General features: G+C 44.5%; 1 protein-coding gene across 1 annotated transcript; it reads left to right on the top strand.

The window, feature by feature from the left end:
* The first annotated feature begins 1,649 nt into the window (after window positions 1-1,649).
* Window positions 1,650-24,069, top strand: LOC138771983 (BPI fold-containing family C protein-like). The gene is made up of 16 exons (XM_069952030.1): window positions 1,650-1,804; window positions 6,308-6,436; window positions 8,175-8,286; window positions 9,535-9,663; window positions 9,739-9,894; window positions 12,084-12,147; window positions 14,675-14,735; window positions 14,870-14,961; window positions 15,170-15,349; window positions 15,437-15,484; window positions 17,224-17,394; window positions 17,478-17,563; window positions 18,809-18,851; window positions 20,809-20,872; window positions 20,967-21,034; window positions 21,917-24,069. Exons 2-16 carry the CDS (start codon window positions 6,331-6,333, stop codon window positions 21,947-21,949), a joined length of 1,413 nt encoding a protein of 470 aa, XP_069808131.1. The 5' UTR covers window positions 1,650-1,804; window positions 6,308-6,330; the 3' UTR covers window positions 21,950-24,069.
* The last annotated feature ends 1,704 nt before the right edge of the window (window positions 24,070-25,773 follow it).

The raw sequence follows: 25,773 nt of genomic DNA, 5'->3' as shown, positions 1-25,773 counted from the left end.
CCCTTTAAGCAATTTAATTAATATTTATAATTTACTTAATTAAGCCATTTAGCCTCATACTTTACTGAAATTTCAACTAAATCCCCCCAATCCTAAAATATATGTTGATATGCTGAATCTGTACATATTAGTTGCAGCAAAGCTTGCTTTCCCATCCCCAACTTTACTAGATACCGTATCCGATGCCTGAGACAGAGAGCATCGGGCATATGATGCAATGTGGGGATGGCTCTGCTATTCCCTGCTGCTGCCCGATCCCCACCAGCCTGCCCACCGTTTTTTTCAAATCATTGCCCAAGGAGCAGTGACTAATAAAGCTATTTAGAGACAGAGACCAGGGAAGCAGGGTGGGAAGGTGAGCTATGCTGCGTCCATACTCCACTAATGTGCACCGATTCAGCATTGCATTGGGCAGTGCAGAATTTTGGGGGAGGGGCTCTTTAGTTGACATTTTCTACCAGAAAGGGGCCAAATAGCTTTAAGTCAATGTACTATTAAGCAAGTTATTTTTTTTTTTTAATTAACCGATCGGCGCTGATGCGGGGATCCTGGTGTCTTGGTCCTTTTTTCAAAACAGTGACAGGTTCCTGTGCTCAGCGCCATTTTGTTCTTGAGCATCGGCCCGGCTCTATATACTGGAGGTGGGCCCAGCCCCCCCAATGTAACAATATTCCTTCCCCACGTTGATGTGTCCCTATTGATTCTATTGGAGGCGTGTCACTGAGGGAGGGGAGATATCGTCACACTGGGCCCACCTCCAGTACAAAGAGCCGGGCCGGTGCACAAGAACAAAATGGTACTGAGCATGGGAACCGGGCCGAGCCACCGGGATTCCCGCCCTGAAGCCGATCAGGTAATGTATAAAAAAAAAAAGTGACTTCCCTAATGGTACATTTGCTTTAATAGGATCTAAGTAAGGGTCCTATTCAAGCAGATATCTCTCTGTGTAGTAATGGCAACAATCAGCTGAAGAGCCGATCATTGGCTGATTGTGGTCTTTTAGCAAGTTTAAAAATCATCGGCTGCCGATGTGCATAGCTACATGTAATAGTGATGTCCCAGGTCCCCACTGAGATCCAGAAGCGGCCGAGAGCGGGCGACTGGAGCTGCAGGATACCGGCCCCAGTACTGGAACTGGGGGAGGTGAGAGAATGTTACGTCTTTCATGCTCCCCTCCCCAGCACTCTGCCAAAAGTCACCCCAGCCCGGAGTTCTCCTTTAATGCTTACTTTGTAGCATCTTTTTCATACCTGCCTAAAACTTTGCACGGTACTGTATAGTTAGGGAAGGTCTTGAAAAGAAGATGCAAAGAAATATTGAACAAGCATTAAATTAACATATTTTAAACATGTCTGGCCATTCGGAGGTGAACATACTTTGGCCATGAAGAGGTTTATGTACAACATCTAGTGGGTGATCACCTGCTAAACTATGTCTATCTGAGTACGACACATACTTCATTCATCGTGACCACGATCGTGCGGCCATGATCCATTCTCCAAGCAGTCAAAGTGCAGCAGCTAATTGCCCATGTCATGTTATAATTATGAGCGGCAAAGTGTGTCCTGAATGTAGATCATCAGACTGGAGGCCATAGTCTGATATGTATCACCTTCTACTGCTTTTATTACACTGTTAGGAGGGTAATGTCACATGTAGCTGACTCCTCCCTATTTACACACCCGAAATAAAAGAAGAAGAACCAGATGGGTCATCGCATTTAGTAGCTTACTGTCTGGGATCTTCACAAAGCAGATGACACTGGAGTGAAGAACATCTGAGGTTGCTTGCGGTTCACTTATAGGTATGTACCAAGCCTTAGATAAAGAGAAACCTCGGGGCCTTCCGGGGTGTTGTGATGCATATAGCAGTTTAGTGGAAAGCAGGGGTGGGGGGTTGGGAAGGGGTTGGATCATATGTATCTGGTGGCTATAGGGCTTACAGTGGTCATGTTGGCTGGGGTCCTTTCATACTCCTTGGGCTGCCACATTGGACATGAGGTTGCACTTATGTGTGATGCTCGTGATCGTGTGTAATAGTCTCCTGGCTGGTGTAGGTTAGGGTGCCCTTGTTGGTGAGGTGCAATAAATAGCCTGGGGTAACTTGAAAACAGTAAACCACACTTTACTTTACTTGGTAAACAGAAGAGTACTTTCACTTTAAGATGGTGGCACAGTGTTTAATAAGAATCCATACAGACTTTGCAGAGGCTGGAGAAAGTTTCCGAAATACTATTCCTGCAATTCTTCTCTGGTGTTATCTTGTACAGTTTGCAGCCACAGGGTGCACTAACTATAGGCACTGCAATTCCCAGCTGTGGGGTGCACTAACTATAGGCACTGCAATTCCCAGCTGTGGGGTGCACTAACTATAGGCACTGCAATTCCCAGCTGTGGGGTGCACTAACTATAGGCCTGCAATTCCCAGCCACAGGGTGCTCTAACTATAGGCACTGCAATTCCCAGCTGCGGGGTGCACTAACTATAGGCACTACAATTCCCAGCTGTGGGGTGCACTAACTATAGGCACTGCAATTCCCAGCTGTGGGGTGCACTAACTATAGGCACTACAATTCCCAGCTGTGGGGTGCACTAACTATAAGAACTGCAATTCCCAGCTTCCGGGTGCACTAACGATAGGCACTACAATTCCCAGCCACAGGGTGCACTAACTATAGGCACTGCAATTCCCAGCTGTGGGGTGCACTAACTATAGGCACTGCAATTCCCAGCTGCCGGGTGCACTAACTATAGGCACTACAATTCCCAGCCACAGGGTGCACTAACTATAGGCACTGCAATTCCCAGCTGTGGGGTGCACTAACTATAGGCACTGCAATTCCCAGCTGTGGGGTGCACTAACTATAAGAACTGCAATTCCCAGCTGCCGGGTGCACTAACTATAGGCACTACAATTCCCAGCCACAGGGTGCACTAACTATAGGCACTGCAATTCCCAGCTGTGGGGTGCACTAACTATAGGCACTGCAATTCCCAGCTGCCGGGTGCACTAACTATAGGCACTACAATTCCCAGCCACAGGGTGCACTAACTATAGGCACTGCAATTCCCAGCCGTGGGGTGCACTAACTATAGGCACTGCAATTCCCAGCTGTGGGGTGCACTAACTATAAGAACTGCAATTCCCAGCTGCCGGGTGCTCTAACTATAGGCACTGCAATTCCCAGCTGTAGGGTGCACTAACTATAAGAACTGCAATTCCCAGCTGTGGGGTGCACTAACTATAGGCACGGCAATTCCCAGCTGCAGGGTGCAAAACTATAGGCACTACAATTCCCAGCCACAGGGTGCACTAACTATAGGCACTGCAATTCCCAGCTGTGGGGTGCACTAACTATAAGAACTGCAATTCCCAGCTGTGGGGTGCACTAACTATAGGCACGGCAATTCCCAGCTGCAGGGTGCAAAACTATAGGCACTACAATTCCCAGCCACAGGGTGCACTAACTATAGGCACTGCAATTCCCAGCTGTGGGGTGCACTAACTATAAAAACTGCAATTCCCAGCTGCAGGGTACAGATCCTCAACTATACAACACTTAAGCTGTCCGGTGTTAAGCTAGGTCAGGGCCATTATATTGTCTAGGTATGTGAGGTTTTTACCTACATCTCCCTATCAGCTTCTCCTTTCTGCCTTCATAGACCAACACACTCCAGCTTCTTACTCTTCTTTCTGATTTCCTTTGAAGAGACAGATGGGCTAGGCCTATGCCTCGCCTCCCTTCCGCAAGGTCCCTACAGAACGATGTCGGCTGATCGTTGCACTCTATTCCACGGAACGATTATCGTCCGTATTCGGCCGATATCGGCCGCTACGGACGATAATCGTCCCGTGGAATAGAGTGCAACGATCAGCTGACATCGTTCATGTCGCCTGATCGTTGCAGTCGCTTGTTTTTCAACATGTTGAAAAACAAGCGACTGATACAGCAACGATCTGCTGCCGTCGCTCTGTTGAATAGGAGCACTGGCAGCAGACGCTGCTGTATCCTATGGGCTGCCTGGACGATCAGTGTTCACCCGGGCAGCCCCCCCCCTGCCCCTCCCGCACTCACCCGCTCACTGCAGCCGCGATGAATAGCGGCGGCAGCGAGCGGGGAACGAGGAGCAAACGAGCGCTGAGAGCGCTCGTTTGCTCCTCTAGACGACCCGTGAAATAGGGCCATTAGATGGGAAAACCATTTAGTGTCACTATATCACCTTCTTAAGAAATTCACCCACATATATGAGCCAGATATTCTGTGCCAATTTTTTTTGTATTGTCTATCCCCTTGAGAAAACTTTTTTCAATGCACATTTGGGAGGTTTTACTGTATTTGCCTGACAAGGTGAGATCCTAGGATCATTACTTAGATCCCATATGACAGGGGTATCAAACTCAAATACACAGTGGGCCAAAATTTAAAAAACTGGACAAAGTCATTGGCCAGCTTTGATAATTATTGAAGCGCGAATGCGGCGGTCCTGGCACTGTCAAAGTAGCGTGCTGGCACTGTCAGTGGTGTGCGTCTCCCAGCTCTGTGCACTATGATAAATTACATGATAAATTTCCATGATATGATCAAACCCATGTAATAGTCAACCCCCCAATATTGCCCCATGTTGTAGCCAACCTAACCAAAATTGCCCCACATATAAGCCAGCCCTGCCAATAGTGCCCAAATAGTAGCCAGCCCCCCAAGTGTCCCATATAGTAGCCAGCCATCCCCAATAGTATCATATAGTAGCCAGCCCTCCCCTGTAGTCTCATAGTAACCAGCCCTCCCCAGTAGTCTCATATAGTAGCCAGCCCTCCCTATAGTCTCATAGAGTAGCCAGTCCTCCCCATATTCTCTTATAAAGTAGCCAGTCTACCCTGTAGTCTCATATAGTAGCCAGCCCTCCCCCATAGTCTCTTATATAGTAGCCAGTCCTCCCCAATAGTCTCTTTTATAGTAGCCAGCCCACCCTGTAGTCTCATATATTAGCCAGCCTTCCCAATAGTGCCCAAATAGTAGCCATCCCCCAAGTGTCCCATATAGTAGCCAGCCCTTCCCTGTAGACTCTTTTATAGTAGCAAGCCCTCCCCTGTAGTCTCATATAGTAGCCAGCCCTCCCCCCATAGTCTCTCATATAGTAGGCAGTCCTCCCCAATAGTCTCATATAATAGCCAGCCCTCCCCATAGTCTATTATATAGTAGCCAGCCCTCCCCAATAGTCTCTTATGTAGTAGCCAGCCCTCCCCATAGTCTCATATAGTAGCCAGCCCTCCCCCATAGTCTCTTATATAGTAGCCATGGTGGGCCAGATGTAATTCAAGATTTGGCCCGCGGGCCAGAGTTTGACATGACTGCCGTATGAAATGTTGAACTCCATAGAGGAACCATAAAGCTACAGAATAGGTGAGATACATTACTAAGAAGAGAGAGATCTAAATACTCCCAGACTATGTTTGTAAAGGTTATACAGTTATATGACTCATAATCTTTTATTTCTGTGCCCTGACTTGTACATAGAGCTAGGAGGCACCGGCTACATTTATGAGAACCTTTTACCATCCTCTTAGAGTAAAAAAGTCCGCTAGATGTATTAGATTAGATCCGATGGGGAAATCTTGGACATACAGAAGATATGTTGTATACTATATAGAATTTTCCCATATAAAGTTGTATGATGGGATTATAGGTTTGCATTGTCCTACATGTGGTCGCCATATGCAAGAGAAAAGTCAATAGTACTATTGTAGCATATAGTGTCATATATGTTTTACATTAGATCTTCTCATGGGTCCTTCTTATATTTATATGGCGCCAACATATTCCACAGCACTTTACAATTCAATACAATGCTTTGTGACGTCAATACATGTTGGATATTTTAAACCAAATGTACCAGCAGGTAGACTGGCACCGGTGCGGGGTTGTTGGCGCCGCATCCTTTTCTTTGAACCGCGGCCTGGTTCCCGCGCACATCGCTGGTCTATTCCTGAGCACCACCCTGGTCTGAAGCACTGGAGGTCCTCTCTAAGTGTGACGAAACCCCTCCCCTCTGTGACGTGGCTCCATTGACTCTAATGGAGACGCATCACAGAGGGAAGGGCAGAGTGTCACACCAGGGGCAACTGGGCCCGCCTCCAGTGCTACAGGCCGGGAATAGACCAGTGCCATGCGTGGGACTACAGCACCACCATCCCTATGCTGGCACCAGTCTATTGATGTAAAAAGTTTAAAGTGATGTAACTGATGGTCCACTTGCTTTAAACAAATTAAACTCAGTGGAAAGTGATCTCGATCCGTCTTGCATTTCAGTTATCAGATATTGAGGAACAATCATGTGGGTTCCCACTCTCACTTTCCTTCTATTCACCCTGTCGGCCATTTGTTATGGAGACAATCCTGGGGCCAAGATTCAGGTCACAGAACATGGCCTTAAAAAAGGTAAGTCGTAAGCTTTGTGTATTATGCTATTGAATACTTAAAGTGTCAATGCTGTTTGTAAGAACAGTTTACGTATCGTAGAGACATCATAGAAACATGTCAAAATACTTGACTAGTCCGGGTCTCAGTGTTCACACTTGTACCAATAGGGAGAACGAGCCGGGAGAAGACCACGCTAAGCACGATTGTCTCCCGGCTTCCTGTCATGTCATGAGTTGGGCTCATAGTGTAAGTTTATGGAGCCCGACTCTTTTTCTCACACAGAGCAGAGAGCGGACATGCTGCAGCACAGTGCTCTTCCCGCTCATTCTCCTGATCAGTCAGACCAGGAACCGACAAAAACTTTTGACTTTTTTTTTTTTTTTACAAACGACAGTGATACTTTAACATCCTTGCATTGATTTTATTATTGTTGAATTGATCATTGTTAGAGAAAACAAGAAGAGGGGGTTGGCTACACACCAGCTCAGATTGAGGACTGGAAGGAAACAAACACTGGGGGACATCTTCCACAAGCTGTAGATAGAGAAGAGAGCAGCTACAAGGAGTTCATACAAGAAACTGCAGAGGCTGTAGACAAGAAACTAAGCAGCATTTTTTAATAAAGTTCTATTGAGAAAATGTTGTTGCACCATAATAAGTATAAAATCAAGAATAAAACTATGTGTTTTATGGGAACTGCGGTGCAGCAACTATAACATATATCACCTAATACATGGAGCTAAGGCTCTTTATTGGATCTTTATTGTTTATTTCTGGTACCACTGCTATATCAATCATTGGATCCGATCAGCTGACTAGCCTATGATGGCCTATTGTGTGGATAAACTATAAATAATTTTTGCCCGAAAAACCCATTTACCTTCTAACCAATGAATATTTAAAGCCAAAAAAGTTATTCTTATCAATGATAAAGTTTTAGTTGCTGTTTTCAAAATAGCAGGACAATTTATGTAAGTGTTCAGTTTATAAGTAATATTTAAAGTGACACTGTACCCACAATCTGATCCCCCAAACCACTTGTACCTTCGGATAGCTGCTTTTAATCCAAGATCTGTCCTGGGGTCCTTTTGGCAGGGGATGCAGTTATTGTCATAAAAATCTAATTTTAAAAGTGCAAAGTTAGGGCACAGATACGCCCATAGGGCACAGGGCTGCAATTTTAAAATTAATTTTTTATGACAATAACTGCATCACCTGCCAAATGGACCGCAGGACAGATCTTGGATTTAGGGTATAAACCCACACACCGTATATGCAGCGTATTTACTGCTGCGATACGCAGCAAACTCGCAGCAAACTCGCAGCAGATTAGATCTAAATAACTGAACACAGCATCAAATCTGTACCAACAAATCTGCTGCGTATTTGTTGCATATCTGCTGCATATACGGTGTGTGGGTTTATACCCTAAAAGCAGCTATCTGAAGGTACAAGTGGTTTTGGGGGGGTCAGGAACATGGAGACAATCACTGCAGCCTGTGCTCTATTCCTTCTCTGTGGAGCAGTGGAAGGTTTCTGAATTCAGAACCTGGAGATGTTCTGTGGCCCCGAACTGATTGTCTTCCCATTCTCAGCAACATACATCCAGACGTACAACATGTAGATGTTGTTTTCGGCCAGATTTGGCCAGGACACCGGTGTTACAAGGCAACAGTGTCATCCTCTGAGCCACCATGCCACCCATATTACATACAAATAATACTTAAATGACCATTTCTCTGATTTTATTCCGCAGGGGTGGGCTATCTACTGAGTAAAATTAAGGGAAATAACACTGAGTACCTGCTGCCAGATGTGGCTGGAAGTGAAAATATAGCATCTGAAGAAATTGGATACGAGTTCACCCAGTGAGTAGTTATAGCCAGTATATTGACAATGTATTAGGACACCACCACATTACATCTACAAGAGCTGTTAGGACACCCCATCCTAAATCTATAGGCATTGATATGGGGCTGTTGCAGTTATAGGAGGTTCTACTCTTTGGGTGGGTTCACACTACGGAATTCTTGGGGATAAACTCCACGGAGTTCCGCCGGCTGTAGCGCGCTCATGGACTTGCGCCTTTCCACCGGCTCCATAGACACCATTCTATGGGACGGCTGATTCCGCATTCCGCCAAAAGAACTGACATGTCAATTCTTTCGGCGGAATGCGGAATCAGCCGACCCATAGAATGGTGTCTATGGAGCCGGCGGAAAGGCGCGCGTACAGCTGGCGGAATTCCGCGTTGGTTATCCGCGAGAATTCCTCAATGTGAACCCACCCTTTCGGAAAGACTTTCTACAAGATTTTGGAGGTTAGATGGTTTGGCTGACCATCTTACTTCTAGCTTGTTCCTAAGGTGCTGGATGGGGTTGAGGTCCAGGCTCTCTGAGACCGGTCAAGTTCTTCCAAACCAAACTCCCCTCCATGCCTTCATGGGCCTTGCTTTGTGCACTGGGGCAAATACAGATAAGACCTTCTTCAAACTTCTTCATAGAGTTAAAAGAATATAATTGTCCAAAATATGTTGGTACAATGAAGTATTAAGATTTCCTTTTAGGCTTAACCCTGAAAACACCCCTAAAGCATTACCCCCATCCACCAAACTTTACAGCTGGCACAATGCAGTCAGGCAAGTAACGTTCTCCTGGAATTCACCAAACCCGAGATAGAGAAGCGTAAGTCATTCCACAGAACATGTTTCCTCTGCTCCAGAGTCCAGCGACAGCGGCTTTACACCTCTCCATCTGACACCTGGCATTGTGCTTAGTGAAACAAGGCATGCATGCAGCTGCTCAGCCATAGAAACCCACACCATGAAGCTCCCAGTGGGCTTAGTGGTTGTGCTGATTGATCCTAATGCCAAAAGAGGTTTGGTCTCTGCAGTTATGGAGCCAGCAGAGCGTTAATGAACTTTATGCCCTATGATCCTCAGTACTCGATGACCCTGTTCTGTAACTGTAAGCGGTCTCTGATTTGCTTTGGTTCATACCCCCACTTCCCAATATTACTGCTCACAGTAGATCATGCAATATCTAGGATTAAAAAAAAATTCACAAAATGACTTATGGCTCCCCTGACAGTTGTCCTTCTTGCTTCTTTGTGTTTAGGATTCGCATTGAAGATTTTCATCTGGGGTCTGCGTCTTCGCAATGGGCGCCCAAGACGGGAATGCATGTATCAATGGAAAATGGCAATGCTACCATCACCTGCAACTGGAAACTGGACAGCTGGCTAATGTGAGTATACTGACGGCTGGAAAATGACCTTAAAATACAGTGGAAGCTAACACATTTTTTTATTTTTTATTTCAGTAAAGACGGTGGATCAAGCGTGCTGACCTTAACCGGTCTATCTATCTCCATGGTCCTGGGGATCTATCGAAGTGATCCAGGTGTACCATCTATTTCCCTGGTCGAATGCCAAGCCAGCGTTCTAAATGTGGACGTCCAAATGATGGGTGGAGTAAGGTAAATAACTAGTATGGACATTTCTATTCACTTTATCTACAAGTTATTTTGACCTACTGGGAACATGGCTACAGTGCTACATAATACTCATTGTAAAATTTCATGTTGCTTAAAGGGGTAGTTTACAAAAAAATATTCTTTCACATCAACAGGTGCCATAAAGAGATTCGTAATTTATTTCTTTTAGATAAATCTTAAGTCTTCCAGTACTTATCAGCTGCTGTATGTCCTGCAGGAAGTGGTGTATTCTTTTCAGTCTGACACAGTACTCTCTGCTGCCACCTCTGTCTATGTCAGGAACTGCCCAGAGAAGAAGCAAATCCCCATAGAAAACCTCTCCTGCCCTAAAGAAAGGAAAGAAAATCACTGCCTGCAGGACATACAGCAGCTGATAAATACTAGAAGACTTGATTTTTTTAATAGAAGTAAATTACAAATCTCTTGCACTTTATTGCACCAGTTGATTTGAAATAACTTTTTTTTTGTAAATTACCCCTTTAAGCATGGTTGCTAACTATTTAGAGAGGACATGGGGAATATTCCAAAAGGGGATGAATAAATTAATTTTGATAAGCCATCAACCTACATCATTTAAATCCCACATAGTACATAACTACAGCTTTCAGACCAGAACCCCAAAAGAAATACAAATCTTATACTCCCTGTATAAATGAAGCCCCCAGACCAGAACCCCAAAAGAAATACAGATCTCACTAGAACTGCTCAAATACAGGTTCCAGACCAGGAGCCCTAAACACATACAGATCTTACACCTTCTGCATAAATACAGGCTCCAGACCAGGAGCCCTAAACACATACAGATCTTACACCTTCTGCATAAATACAGGCTCCAGACCAGGAGCCCTAAACACATACAGATCTTACACCTTCTGCATAAATACAGGCTCCAGACCAGGAGCCCTAAACACATACAGATCTTACACCTTCTGCATAAATACAGGCTTCAGACCAGGAGCCCTAAACACATACAGATCTTACACCTTCTGCATAAATACAGGCTCCAGACCAGGAGCCCTAAACACATACAGATCTTACACCTTCTGCATAAATACAGGCTTCAGACCAGGAGCCCTAAACACATACAGATCTTACACCTTCTGCATAAATACAGGCTCCAGACCAGAAGCCCTAAACACATACAGATCTTACACCTTCTGCATAAATACAGGCTCCAGACCAGAACCCCTAAAGAAATACAAATCTTACACTCCCTGTATAAATACAGGCTCCAGACCAGAAGCCCTAAAGAAATACAAATCTTACACTCCCTGTATAAATACAGGCTCCAGACCAGAAGCCCTAAAGAAATACAAATCTTACACTCCCTGTATAAATACAGGCTCCAGACCAGAAGCCCTAAAGAAATACAAATCTTACACTCCCTGTATAAATACAGGCTCCAGACCAGAAGCCCTAAAGAAATACAAATCTCACTAGAACATGAAAAATACAGACTCCAGACCGGAACCCCTAAAGAAATACAAATCTTACACTCCCTGTATAAATACAGGCTCCAGACCAGATGCCCTCAACAAATACAGATCTCACTAGAACATGAAAAATATAGGCTCCAGACCAGAAGCCCTAAAGAAATACAAATCTTACACTCCCTGTATAAATACAGGCTCCAGACCAGAAGCCCTAAAGAAATACAAATCTTACACTCCCTGTATAAATACAGGCTCCAGACCAGAAGCCCTAAAGAAATACAAATCTCACTAGAACATGAAAAATACAGACTCCAGACCGGAACCCCTAAAGAAATACAAATCTTACACTCCCTGTATAAATACAGGCTCCAGACCAGATGCCCTCAACAAATACAGATCTCACTAGAACATGAAAAATATAGGCTCCAGACCAGAAGCCCTAAAGAAATACAAATCTTACACTCCCTGTATAAATACAGGCTACAGACCAGAAGCCCTAAACAAATACAAATCTCTCTAGAACATGAAAAATACAGACTCCAGACCGGAACCCCTAAAGAAATACAGATCTCACACTATCTGCATAAATACAGGCTCCAGACCAGAACCCCTAAAGAAATACAAATCTCACTAGAATTGCATAAATACAGGCTCAATCTATGGCTGCTTTTACATGCCTATAGCATTCCATATTATTCCACTGTAAAATTCTAAAAAATATTTTTTCATCATTTTCAGCTACATCATTGATAACATAAAACAACCCATTCAAGATGTGGTACGAAAAACTGTACAGCAGCAGGTGAGGATTAAGGGGCTCTATAGTTCACAAACTATAAAAATGTTAAAAATTGTGTATGAACACTGGTAAAGGTTTAGGTGTGAGTACAGTATACGACTAGATGGATCATTATCATCCCATTATTAAAGGAGTAGTTGAAATAAATTCAAATCAACTGGTGCCAGAAAGTGCCAGAGATTTGTAATTTACTTCTATTAAAAAAAAACCTCAAGCCTTCCAGTACTTATCAGCTGCTGTATGTCCTGCAGAAAGTTGTATTCTTTCCAGTCTGGAGAGAAAGAAAAGTTTTATTTGGGAATTTCCTACTGCTCTGAACAGTTCCTGAGATGGCAGCAGAGAGCACTGTGTCGGACTGGAAAGAATACACCACTTCCTGCAGAACATACAGCAGCTGATAAGTGCTGAAAGACTGGAATTTTTTTTTTAACTAGAAGTAAATTACAAATCTCTGACACTTTCTGGCACCAATTGATTTAAAAGAAAACAATTTTTGGTGAACTTCCCCTTTAAAGGAAAACCCCTGGTCATATACTCTATTAGGAGAGCAGCTACAGTCCTGGAGGACCCAGCGTAGCCATGCATTACAAGGAAAGCTATTTGGTTGAATGGCCAATAGGTAATGCGACATAACTTGAAGTATAATCTAAAGCTATGTGGAATCTATCCATGAACCCCCTGTGTGATGTGCCGTTCCTAAAAAAACAAATGGGTGTTCCCAACTGGGGGGCGTGTCCCAACACAGTCTGGTGCTGTCAGCTCTGATTGGATAGTGTCAGAGTGTGTAGGGACACGTCCCCCCAATTGGTAACACCCAGTTGGTTATTAAGTCTTACATTTCTAGAGCTGTAAGAAAAGACTTTCCAGAATTGAGATTCCATGGGCATTGCATGTATTTTCTAAAACAGACAGGTCAGGGGTGGTGACAGGTTCCCTTTAAGAGAATTGATATTACAGTGGTACCTTGGTTTAAGAGCAACTTGGTTTAAGAGCGTTTTGGTTTAAGAGCTCACAGTTTTTCAAAATTGTGACTTGGTTTAAGAGCATTGCTTTGGTTTAAGAGCTCCCGGTACTGGGTGGGAGCAGGAGTGGAAGAGGGGCATGGCCTGCATAGTGTGGTCTACAGCCTGTACTCTGACCCAGGAAGTCTCCCTCACCTTCCAAATCATAGCAGATTCACTTCAGGCTGGGGCTTACATCAGGGGACAGGACTGTGGGGGGTAATCACTCCATAGCTGTAACCCCTCTCTCCCCGGACAGAGAGCACTGCATGTATGTACCTGTCCTGCTCATTCCTTCATGCCCCCTGCAGTCTCTGTCCGCCCTTGTGTTTCCCATCCTCTCCATTACTGTACAGTAACTTATAATATCACAGATTCTGCTGTTTCTGAATGTTGGTTTCATTTGTTTTACATGTTATTCAGAATAATAAATCATTATTTTTGGGGTGTGGAACCAATTGTCTGCATACCAGTGATTTCTTATGGGAAAATTTGCTTTGGTTTAAGAGTGGATTTGGATTACAAGTGCCATCCCGGAACGAATTATGCTCCTAATCCAAGGCACCACTGTATTTCTTTCATTTGGGGATATAGTATATGTAGTATACTGATGTATTATGTAGTATACTGCACTGTCCTATATGGAGGAATGTATTATAAAGTGTATACGGTAAGATCAATGGAAGTTGATGGCACATGGACCCAACTTACTGGCCGATGCTTATACAATCATGTATGTATAAGAGGGTCGACACTCACCAGGCTTCCTTCTACATACACTGCTGGACTACTCCATCTTGTGCCTACTTTCTACGATGGTTGTACAATGGCATACATAGGGGACTACTCCCATCTGTGATGGAAGAATTAGATAATTTATACAGTGTAGGGCCATGTTCACACAACGTGAAACACCAGCCATTCTGTGACCCGGCTGGGTCGCAGAACAGCCGGTGTTAGTGAAGATCATCCTGGCTGGTCTGTAGTACTGGCCAGATGATCTTCATTTGTGCTTAATTGGGATGCGGGTGCACCCGTGTGTGCCCACATCCCAATTCATCATTGCATACAATGGAGAGTGTGGCCGGAGCCGCACTCTCCATTGTGTGATCTGACAGGCTTGTGCGGCCACTATTCAATGAATAGCGGCTGAACAAAACTGACATGGTGTGGCCAGAGGGTATACCATGGGGAAGATTTATCAAACATGGTGTAAAGTGAAACTGGCTCAGTTGCCTCTAGCAACCAATCAGATTCCACTTTTTATTCCGCACAGACTCTTTGGAAAATGAAAGGTGGAATCTGATTGGTTGCTAGGGGCAACTGAGCCAGTTTCACTTTACACCATGTTTGCTAAATCTCCCCCATGTGTATACACTCTGGCTGGGATTCCCTCTAACCGCAGTGCACGTAAGTTGTGTATTAATACACAATTTACGTTGTGTGAACATGGCCTAGATATGTATTACTATGTGTGCTGCAATAATATAATATACTAATAATAATACTCACTATTACCTCTATTTTAGCTGTGCACGGCCCTAAGAGAGCAAGTTAAGAAACAAGATCAGTCCTTTAGTCACCTCAACTGTGAGTATAAGAAATGTTCTCTATAATGGGTACAATATGGCGGCTGTCACAGCATGGGCTTTCTCTATCAGCAATGTGGTGACATTTGTTTTATTATATTTAGTTATATTCTTCTTCTTCTTCTTTTTTCCCAGTGAATATGTCATTAAATCGACATGTGGGCGTCGACCTATCTCTTGTGGGTTCTCCAGAGATATCAGATCACTACGCGAACTTAGGATTAAAGGTACAAATGTGCAGTATACAATAACAGCCATAGCTATTAACTGTGGTATTATAACTCGGCTCCATTAACTTCAATGGAACTGAGCTGTAATACCACACGCAACCTGAGGAAAAGAGAGGCGCTGTTTGGTGAAGAAAGCGGCCATGTTTTCTCTAATACAACAACATACAATGCGTTTCCCTAATATTAGTCCATCTCCTCCATGCAGGGCTTTTTCCATTCACATAATGAATCACACAGCGAGGCTTCCTTCTCTCCAGCACCCATGACTATCCCAGTCCAGGATGGCGCCATGATTTATGTGGGAGTCTCCCAGGCTACATTTGATTCCCTCGCTTCTTCTTACTACTCTGCTGGGTTTATGACTTTTCTGGTGTCCCATATGGCGGTAAGTGTGAACAGTAGTGCACAGGATAGTAGTGCACCCACCGTACACTCCTCCTACTGGTTACTGATGCAATATTTTATTGTGCAGGGATCCAAAGAGTTAACAACCACAGAGTTGGCAGCGTACGTGCCAGAGGTAGGTGTATCCAATTAGGGTGCTGATCAGTATGTCCGTGTTGTTTAGCCACTCCAACTTCCATGAGTATCACCCCAAGACCACAGTCCCAACCTCCATGAGTATCACCCCAAGACCACAGTCCCAACCTCCATGAGTATCACCCCAAGAACACAGTCCCAACCTCCATGAGTATCACCCCAAGAACACAGTCCCAACCTCCATGAGTACCAACCCAAGAACACAGTCCCAACCGTGAAGCATGGAGGTGGAAACATCATATGTTGAGTGACTGGACCATATTGAAAGGAGAATTGAGAATGGGTCTTGTCTGGGCCTTCCAGCATAACAATGACCCGAAACACACAGGAGCGGCTCTGTAAGGGCAGTGTCGGACTGGGGTATCTGGGGCGTACCAGAAGAAATGATCCTGAGGGCCCACCAATGAAGAACCAGTGAGAAACGATATGTCAGTCAGTGTTTATGCAGGTTCTAAAGCTGGGGGCCCACCGGAGGATTCTCCAGTCTTCTGGTGGGCCAGTCCGACCCTGTGTAAGGGCCCTATTACATAGAACGATAATCAGCCAAATCAGACCTATTTGGCCAATTATCGCTCCATGTAATAGAGACAATGATCAGCCAATGAAATGATAATCCGCTGATTGTTTCTTTAGGTCCGGACCTAAAATCATTGGGCGTCGCTACATATAATTGCAATGCGTGGCCGATATCGCATGATTGAATAAACTGTTCATACATCACCTCTCCATGCTCCGTGTCTCCTCCTGCCCTCTGCTTTCTCTCCCATCACCGCATGCTGCAGCTTCTCTGAGCTGACAGGCCGCTCAGCCGGGACCGCTGTGGCCAGTGATTGGCTGAGCGGCCTGTCAGCCCAGAAAAGCTGCAGAGAAGAGAAAAGCATGGGGTAGGAGAAGACCTGGAGTGTGGACAGGTAATGTATGAACAGTTTAGGGCAAGGGATGCTCGGACATCACTAACAATGTCCATGCAGCCCTTGCTAAACGACAATCGAGCCATGTAATAGGCCCAGTAAATGAATGCCGATATAGCAGATTTGCGTTTGTTTACATTTTTGATCCGGCTGTGTAATAAGACCCTAAAAGCCCTACTACAAAGTGATTATCAGCCACATTTTGCCGATCGGCGGCCATTGTGGCCGATAATCGTTTTGTGAAGTAAAAGGCAACCATCAGCCAACATGAGTGATGTCGTCTGATCATTGTCTTTCAACATGTTGAAAGACAAACGACACGGGGAGCAACAATCTGCTGCCGTCGTCGCCCCGTGCAATAGAAGCGGCTGCAGCAGACTGCCACTATCTCCTATGGGCTCCTCCCGCAGCACCCTCTCACTGTGACCCATGTAATAGTGCCGGCAGTGAGCAGGGAATGAGGAGCAGGCGAGCGCTGACCTGACAGGTCGGCACACGCTTGCTCCTGGAGATCACCCCGTGTAATAGACGTGTGTATGACTGACAAGACACATAGATAGCGTATGACTACTGTGACTAGTCACTATTATTACCTGTAGAAAGAATAGAGCAGCACCTATGTGCACAGTCACCACTAAAGCACGAGTGACAATGACTATTCACAAAATCATAAAACTGGGCGTCTTTTTCAACCTGTCAACCATTGTGCCCAATGATAAAAAAAATAATCCCGAAGGAAGATATGGAGACTGACTGTCAGATAGGCCCGAGTCCCATAGAGATGAATTATACTGCTCCTGTTTTCTAGATTTCTCAACATTACCCAAACCCTGCACCAGTGGAAATCCAAATGGAAGCTACGAGGGCCCCGCTGGTGTCCCTTCTGGCGAACAATATGACCGTCCAGTTTGGCGGGCTGTTACAGACCTACGCCAATGCTTCACAGACCAAAGTCGAGAATATCTTCAGTGTTGATGTAGTAAGTCAGCTGTCATGTGACTGGATGTTCTAGCATAGTATATACAGATGTCAGTCTATAACACGCCTGTATTTCTCCTATAGGTGGTCAGCCTCCAAGTCACCTTTAAATTATCAGAAGCCAAAGGAGCCCACGGCTTGAATCTTACAGGTTCTGTTGAATTTGTCAGGTAAACGCATGGTTTCTCGTGACTTTCTCTTTAAAATGCCGTCCTTATTATAACGGCTTAGTGTTTTGCGATAATAAATGAGATGACTAACTGGTCCCACCTATATAATGTCAATGGGTCCCATAAACAACCGTTTGCCCCTGGCATCTGAGAAGTCCTTCTGCATAGAGACACATATATACAGTGGTTGTCAGGAAGGGGTTAAAAGGACAAGCCATCTTTGTCCATATATGCCATTAGGACATATAGGCATTAAGACTCTAAGACCAGGTTCACACTATGTAAAAACAACGGCTGTATTTCATAACAACGGCCGTAATTGTGCAAACGACGGCCGTTTTTTCACAACTGCCGGGTTTCCCCGAAAATAAGACAGTGCCTTATATTAATTTTTGCTCAAAAACAGGCACTTGGGGGGGAGATTTATCACAGTGGTGTAAAGTAGAATTGTCTTAGTTGCCCCTAGCAACCAATCAGATCCCACTTTTCATTCCTCACAGATTCTTTACAAAATTAAAGGTGGAATCTGATTGGTTGCTAGGGGCAACTGAGCCAATTCTACTTTACACCACTTTGATAAATCTCCCTCTATGTCTTATTTTCGGGGTTTGTCTTATTCCTCTTTCCCCGGCCAGGGGGAGAGAGATAAGACATCCCCCCGGACCTCCCTGGAATACTCACATCCTTGCAGCGGGACCAAGAGGGCATTAGGACAGTGGGACGTGCGTCAAGCGTGCGGGTGGCAGCATGCGCCAGGAAGTGTGGAGGACGTGGGGGCCATGGTTCAGTATACATGCGGCGCAGGCTGCGAAAGGTCCACGAGGGGATTAGGTGAGTTCTGGGTGGCAGCGGGCGGTCTTACTTTTGGGGGATGCCCTAGTTTACAGTAGGGTTGCCTTATTTTCAGGGGGGTTCTTACTTTAGGCTATTTGGTGGGGTAGTTGGGGTGTCTTTTTTTAGGAGGGTGTCTTATTTTTGGGGAAACACGGTACGGCCGTTGATTTGAAATACGGCCAATGTTTTTACATAGTGTGAACCTGGCCTAATAGTCATAGGCTTCACTATCATCCTGTACAGAGAACCACTAAAAAGAGCTGCTGCGGTCTCACCAACTACAGGTAGCATATATTATTATTGGTGATTGGAATGATCACAACACTGCAGATATTCTGGCTATATACAGGTTACTGCTTTCAATGTATGTATATAAATTTTGCGCTAAAGATATCATTTGCCTTGTGACAGGTTACAGATAGAAGGGAGTCAACAGGCCATTACAGCACAGAAGGTAGGCCGCATACCCATCAACTCTTTATTATGCTGCTGAACATCATATTATAACCTTATGAGTCACTGAGTCTTTTTATACAAAACTCCAGTCGAGTCAAGTACAGTAGTTGTGATACTGTGATGGTGACTATGAAAATGTTTTCTGGTTGATCTAGGGTTTTATTTTTCAATTTTTATATAGAAACACATTCATCGTACGACTTATAAGTGCTTTACGAGTATTAATCTTCTAGGCATATGGCCATAGTTAAAAAATAATAAAGAAGTGATACTCACCTACCCTAATCCCCCTCTGCTGTTACTCACTGGTACGCCCTGGTTCCCAGTGCTGCCCTCACAGGACCTGCTGGTGTCCCACCTCAAGCAGTAAGTGACTGAGTGCAGCAATTCCTGCAGGGAATCACATTACCAGGAAGAACTGGTGATAAGCAGAGGAAGAGTGGTGGGGGCTCAAGGTCAGTGAGTATCACTTATCACTTGTTATTTTTACACCAGGTGTATCTAAAAAACTGTTTTACGCGGCCGGTGTTTGTGAGCAGAGAGCGGCGTCCGGGCGGTGAGTCACCCGCGGTATAGTTTGAAGTTTGAAGCTGCGAGAAGGAGGAGGGGGAGCGGAGGGGACATGATGAAGCCCTTGAGTGAGGAGCGGCATCGACGGTGGTGGCAGAGATGTAATGGGGATAGTACAGGTACTACTCCCCCATCATCTGCTCATACTATGAGCAGATGATGGGAGGAGTAGTACAGTGCATATATGGCGGCGGGGAGGAGGTTGGTGGACTGTTTGGTAATGGCCCTGGTACTACTCCTCCCATCATCTGCTCCTACTATGAGCAGATGATGGGAGTAGTAGTACTGTGTATATGTGTCCAGCCCGAGCAGGGAAGGAGAGGGGGAGGTATTAGATGCACAGGCACCTCTCTCCCTCCCTGCTCGGTGCCCTCCAAATTGATTGAATACATTTATGGAATACTTTGGGGAGCAAGGACACTTGCTCCCCAAAGTATTCCATAAATTTATTCAATCAAAAACATACTGTACATTACATTTTTACATACACATCAATTGAATCCATAGAATGTCCAGCAGGGGGAGCACTATATATAGAAGTCATTGGTACTCATTGACTGCTATATATAGCGCGCCCCCTGCTGGAAACTCCATAGGAATTACAAGTGATTTGTGACATCACGGTTCCGGAAAGAATTCTAACATTCCATGATCTACTAAATTAAGGGAAATAACAGTATATGTGCATTTCCCATAATTAATGTACATTAGAAATTTGTCTAACTTTCCATAAGTAATAACATATTAAAAAATACTTTTGGCCGGAGTTGTCCTTTAAGCTCTGAAGCCTGCAGAATTGTGAATTCAGCTTTGGACTATAATGCAAGCTATATTTAAGCTGCAATCTGTAGAGAGACAAGTCAAACAAACAGAGCCAAATGGGGACACCAACCTGAAGGCACTTAGTTGCATAGCTCGGTTTCGATCTGTTTTCTCTGGAACGGAACATTGTTTGTAATAAGGGTGCCTGTTGAAAATAATGCTGCATTGTTTGACCAGCATACATTTCCTAAAAGATTCCCTTTAAGGGTTGTTTGGTGGTCTTTTACCCCACAAATGTTACTTAAGTCCTTACTTTAATAAAATAAGGAAACCATTGCAGTAGAAATCATGGGTACAGTGTGGTGGGATCATATTATGAGAATTTTGCCTGCGATGTTTCATACAGGTAAGTGGTGGGACGCAGAAGATGCTACATAGTAGGATTTACAGGCATTCATGGAGCCTGCTGCTCCTTAGAGACACTGTAATCTGTCTCCTGAGGCGAGATAGTCATCTCACCTCATGGCAGATCCAGCCCAGCACATATAGTCAGCACAGCAATGAATGCATCTTCCCCAGACTGCTCAGTATATGTTATAGTGACCCCATTCTTCTTGCTCTAGGTGGTTGTAGCAGAGAGTGGAGTCCAGCAGCTTTTTCATAAAGTGATTATACCAGTTATTAATGGTAAGAAATACAATACCAGCTCTCTTAATACTATTTATCACCATTGTCCATTCATATTATATTATATACTTATCTGTTGTATTTTACATTACAGAAAATTTAGCAAGTGGAGTGTTCATTCCCACCACCTTCCTGAAAAACGGTTCTGTCAGTATTGAGAAGGTGAGAGAGTCCTTACTATGTCACTCACATGTCGCTCTATTAGTTACACAGTAATGTGACCTATGCCCTGTTCACACCCCATATGACTGTAGAGCTCCTTTGCCTATTCTAAACATAGTCATGTGGCCCCTGTCCCCCAAAATAGTGTCCCCAAGGTGGTATATAGTGACTGTACGAAAACACTGTTAAAGGGGCCATGTATAAATCTTACCTGTAGCAAATACATCTATACTTCCATAATTTATGGCCCCAGAAAAGCTGCTGATCAATATTGTGGCTCCTAATGGGTGGATAGCAGACATTTAAAGGGGTTGTTCACCAAATGTTTTTCTCTTTCAAAACAACTGGTGCCAAAAAGTGCCAGGGATTTATAATTTACTTCTATTAAAAAATATCAAGTCTTCCAGTACTTATCAGCTGCTGTATGTCCTACAGGAAGTGGTGTATTCTTTCCAGTCTCACATAGTGCTCTCTGCTGCCACCTCTGTCCATGTCAGGAACTGTCCAGAGCAGGAGAGGTTTTCTATGGGGATTTGAACAGTTCCTGACATGGACAGAGGTGGCAGCAGAGAGCACTGTGTCAGACTGGAAAGAATACACCACTTCCTGCAGGACATGCAGCAGCTGATAAGTACGGGAAGACTTAACATTTTTTAATAGAAATAAATTACAAATCCTTTAAAGGGGTTGTCCCACAAAGGACATTCATTACCTACAAGGAAGTCATTTGTGACCACATGGGGAATCCCCTATTCACGTGATAAGTGGAAGCGCCAGCAGTCAGACCACCACAGATCCGACGCTCATTGGTTAGCATGCGGATGAGATGCTGACCACCATCCTCTTTCACCAATCATTAAGAATATAATGTCTTCATTTCAGGGATTTGCGGTATTGGCGGCCGATCTGCAGTAGAACTCTTCAGGCCGGAGGCGTCACATTACGGATTATCGGATGTATTCTGCATCTTACCAGCAAGGACTGTGTGGATTTCTGTAGACACTACAAGAACGAATGCTAGGACGTCTGACCATCATGGCTGTAGATGCTGCGCAGAATATGGACTGTAGCCTATTGTATATAGAGTGATTTTTTACATTTGTATACCTCAAACACCCTGGATTACTCCATTACTTATCTGGATTATCATAACTGATAATAATATTCCGACTGGACAGATGAAAAAAGGGGTTCATCCATTTCCCCAAATAAGTGACCCTAGAGATGTCAGCCACTACCAGCGCCGCCCCTCATAGAGGCAATATGGCTGCCTGGTCGTCCTAAATGTAATGGGAAAATGTAAATTACAGATTAAAGGGGTTGTAGAAGATTAAAAACATAGCTACTCTTTTCTAGAAACAGCGCCACCCTCAGTTTGTGTGAGGTATTGCAGTTCTATTGAAGTGAGTTGTAATACCGCAGACAACCTGGGGACAAAGGTTTTTGATTTTTTTTTTGGCAGAAATCAATAGTCCAGGCGATTTTAAGAAACTTTGTAATTGGGTTTATTAGGCAAATATGCCATTATCTGCATTCACAAAGACTTTCCCCAGGTCCCCCCCCCTCCCTCCTCTCTCTCATTCACTGCTCATTATCAGGAAATCTCGACTCTTTAACATCAATCGGGCCCTGTCTGTTCTATGGAGTCAACAGCAGAGAGCAGAGAACAAAGGATTACACAGTGAGAGCTGTGTGAAAGCTGGTATTCAGAGGTCTGAGAGGTCAGTGCTGACTGTTAGAGGGGATAGCCTGGTGATGTAGCTGTAAATTAACTCTTTGTTGTCCTGTTTTGGTGCCTCATCTCCCTCCGACCCTCCCCACTCCATCGAAAACAATGTAGACAGGGGGGAGAGCTGCAAACTGCTTTTTCATGATAAAAATGCATTTTTCGACTAATAAACCTAATTACAAAGTTTCTTAAAATAAGCTTTCTTAAAGCGTAACTGTCATTTCAGGGTAATTTTTTTAAAAAACATTAAATATCAATAGTACAAGTGATTTTAAGAAACTTTGTAATAGGTTTTATAAACCAAAAGAGTTTCCTTCTGTAGTGAAAAAGCAATCTCCCAGCCTCCCCCCTCACATCATAAGCAGCAGGATTTCTGTCTCCATTATGTGGCTATGGAGAGGGGAGGGGCTGTTAGGAGTGACTGAGTACGGAGCAGTCCTGCACAGCACAACACCCTGCAATCTTCTCTCAGTAAGTTCATAGATAAGCACTGACCTTTCTGACACCTGAATTTAGCGTTTTAGGTGCCCAGAGAGTCTACAGACAGCTGACCTTCATGTCACCTCTACTTGCTCCCTCATCTCCCTCAGCCCCTCCCCCCTTCATAGGCTTACAATGGAGAGAGCAGAACCCGTCTTCACTGGCTTCTCTGTAATGAAGAGGTGTTTGCCTGATAATGCACAGATAAGAAGTCAGGGGGGGGGGGGGAGGCTGGGAGATTGCTCCTTGAGAACAGAAGGAGGCTTTTTTGGCTGATGAAACCTATTACAGAGTTTCTTAAAATCGCTTATACTACTGATTTCTGCAATAAAAAAAAACACGACAGTTACGCTTTAAACTTCCAAAAATTAGTGCCGTTACAATGCAGTGTTTTGTAATGTAAGAGACTGATTTTCACCATTGAGTGACGGCTGCAGTCCACAAAACTGCAACGTCATGTACTGCAGCTGTAACCTGATAGGTAAAGTGTGATCGTCATACAAACACGTGTAATGTTTCCATAGGTCGGGGTCAGGATATTAAGACTCTCCTCAAGCACTAAAAGATGGGAGAATCGCTCAGCTAAGTGCTCCTCTACCCATCTCTCCTCTCCGCAGGAGTCTGACTCCATTGAGAGACTATGTAACTGGTCTTATATAGTGAGCAGTAAATAGGGGAGAGAAGCCCTTATCTGAGCTCTTCTCCCCATTTCTTCCATTGGAGTCAATCAGTTTTTTATCCAAAGATACAGACAGAATGGTAAAATGCCGCTAGATTCCTTTCCTGAGATGTTTATGTTTGTACAGAAATAAATCTCTTTCATGTACGTGTGCTGTGGACTCCCTAACCTCACATAGCGTCCGTCAGGCAGCTCCGTCTCTGCCATTCTTCTGCTGCCATGATGGAGGAAATCAACAGCAAGGAGTCATCAGCACAGGTGTGAGCATAGTGTTACGTAATAGCTATAGTATAATAGGCGGCTCCATGGAAGGGCAGGAACTTTACAGGTTACATTTCATAAAATGAAAGGGGTATTCAAGAAAATTAAAACTATTTACATTGGGTGGCAGCAGTAAGGGGTGATACAGCTTCTCTGCTTCTACCAGTGACCGTGCTGGGAACTGCAGGGTTGCCCAATCCCTGGTCACAGCACTCCAGTTACATATCCCTGGTGCTGCTGTATTCAGATACTGAGTCTCCTATAATACATGTTAGCATTGTGTAATTCTATTAAGAGGAAAAAGAGACATGGCGGCACGTCCACATGCTGTTCACTGATCCTCTGCTGCTCAGCAACATGAAAACTAAGATCAGGTGTGTACATTTCAGGTGTACAAGCCCACCCACCACCTCACAGCTCCAGAATGATGTGGAAGAAAGTTGTAACAATCAGGAAGGTTCCCTGTGATGCAGAGCTATTTGATGTCTTCAATGTGTTGTTCATGGTGCTGAAAACAAAGATAAAGCTGAACACAAAACAACTTTCTGTGTTGATAACTTTATTTAACCGGCCGGATAACTTTTGAAGTATTGAGTATGTACTTACCTCTCCCCGAGCCGGTGGTGAGCGGCAGGGCTGGCCTCAGGACCCCCGCTGGAATTTCCTTCATCCTTCAAGTTGTGATGATGTCACGACTCGGGGGAAAATGCCTGTCCTGGCAGATGGACTGCCTGAGGCTGGTCCTGCCGCTTACTGCAGGCACGGGGAGAGGTAAGTACGCTCTCCTTATCAAATTCCCACCTGCCCCTGCTGTCTGCTGCATTTTCAAAATGGATGAACTTCGAAAGTTATCCGGCCGGTAAAAAAGTTATCAACACAGAAAGTTGTTTTATGTTCAGCTTCATCTTTGTTTTCTTCTTTAAGACAATCGATTTCTAAAACTATTCTGGTCTTCTTGGATACGCTACACAACAACCTTCCCATTGGATCCAATGCCCTTGATCCAATATGGCAGCATTCAAGATGGCAGCCATGTTCTGGATATAGCCTAAAAGATAGGCCCCCCTCACCAACTACTTACTGGAGTTACTATATATTATTATTTTACCCCCCCCCCCTGCCCCCCTGAAATATAGGGGGGTCATAAGACTGACTTTCTAGTGTATATGTGACTGCCATAGTTTACTATAAGGGAATAACTTATTGCATAACACCCCCCAACAAACAAACATATGTAAGTAGGGAAGACTAGAGTCACGAATGCCTGAATGTGCAGAACAATGGGAGCTGTCAGGGTCAGGATTACATGGAGGGATACATCATGGATATCCCCATATATATCATTAGCAGCAAAGCCACTGGAAGTTCGCGCTCCGTGATACAATATAATCACACAATAGAGCAATAAGCGGTCACAGTGTGAATACAGCCTGACAAGGTAACACATACAGAGCCTACAGTCCCATGGAGGGTGCCGCCACACACCCTACAGGCCTTACCCCCAATACAAGCCTGAGGCGGACCCTGGAGGACTTTTTCTATCCTGGCCCTTCAGCTTGTACTGACAGTGAGTGTCAGGGCATGCTGGGG

The sequence above is a fragment of the Dendropsophus ebraccatus genome, chromosome 14 (assembly GCF_027789765.1).
Source record: "Dendropsophus ebraccatus isolate aDenEbr1 chromosome 14, aDenEbr1.pat, whole genome shotgun sequence".
Classification (NCBI taxonomy): Eukaryota; Metazoa; Chordata; class Amphibia; order Anura; family Hylidae; genus Dendropsophus; species Dendropsophus ebraccatus.
The sequence above is the reverse complement of the archived record's forward strand: the minus strand, read 5'-3'. Positions and strand labels throughout refer to the sequence as shown.

Excerpts from the sequence above, each read along its gene's own strand:
- LOC138771983 (XM_069952030.1), top strand. The coding sequence starts at position 6,331 with ATGTGGGTTCCCACTCTCACTTTCCTTCTATTCACCCTGTCGGCCATT. Across the intron at positions 9,895-12,083 it reads CAAATGATGGGTGGAGTAAG|CTACATCATTGATAACATAA; the intron begins GTAAATAACTAG and ends CATCATTTTCAG. Across the intron at positions 17,395-17,477 it reads ATATCTTCAGTGTTGATGTA|GTGGTCAGCCTCCAAGTCAC; the intron begins GTAAGTCAGCTG and ends TTTCTCCTATAG.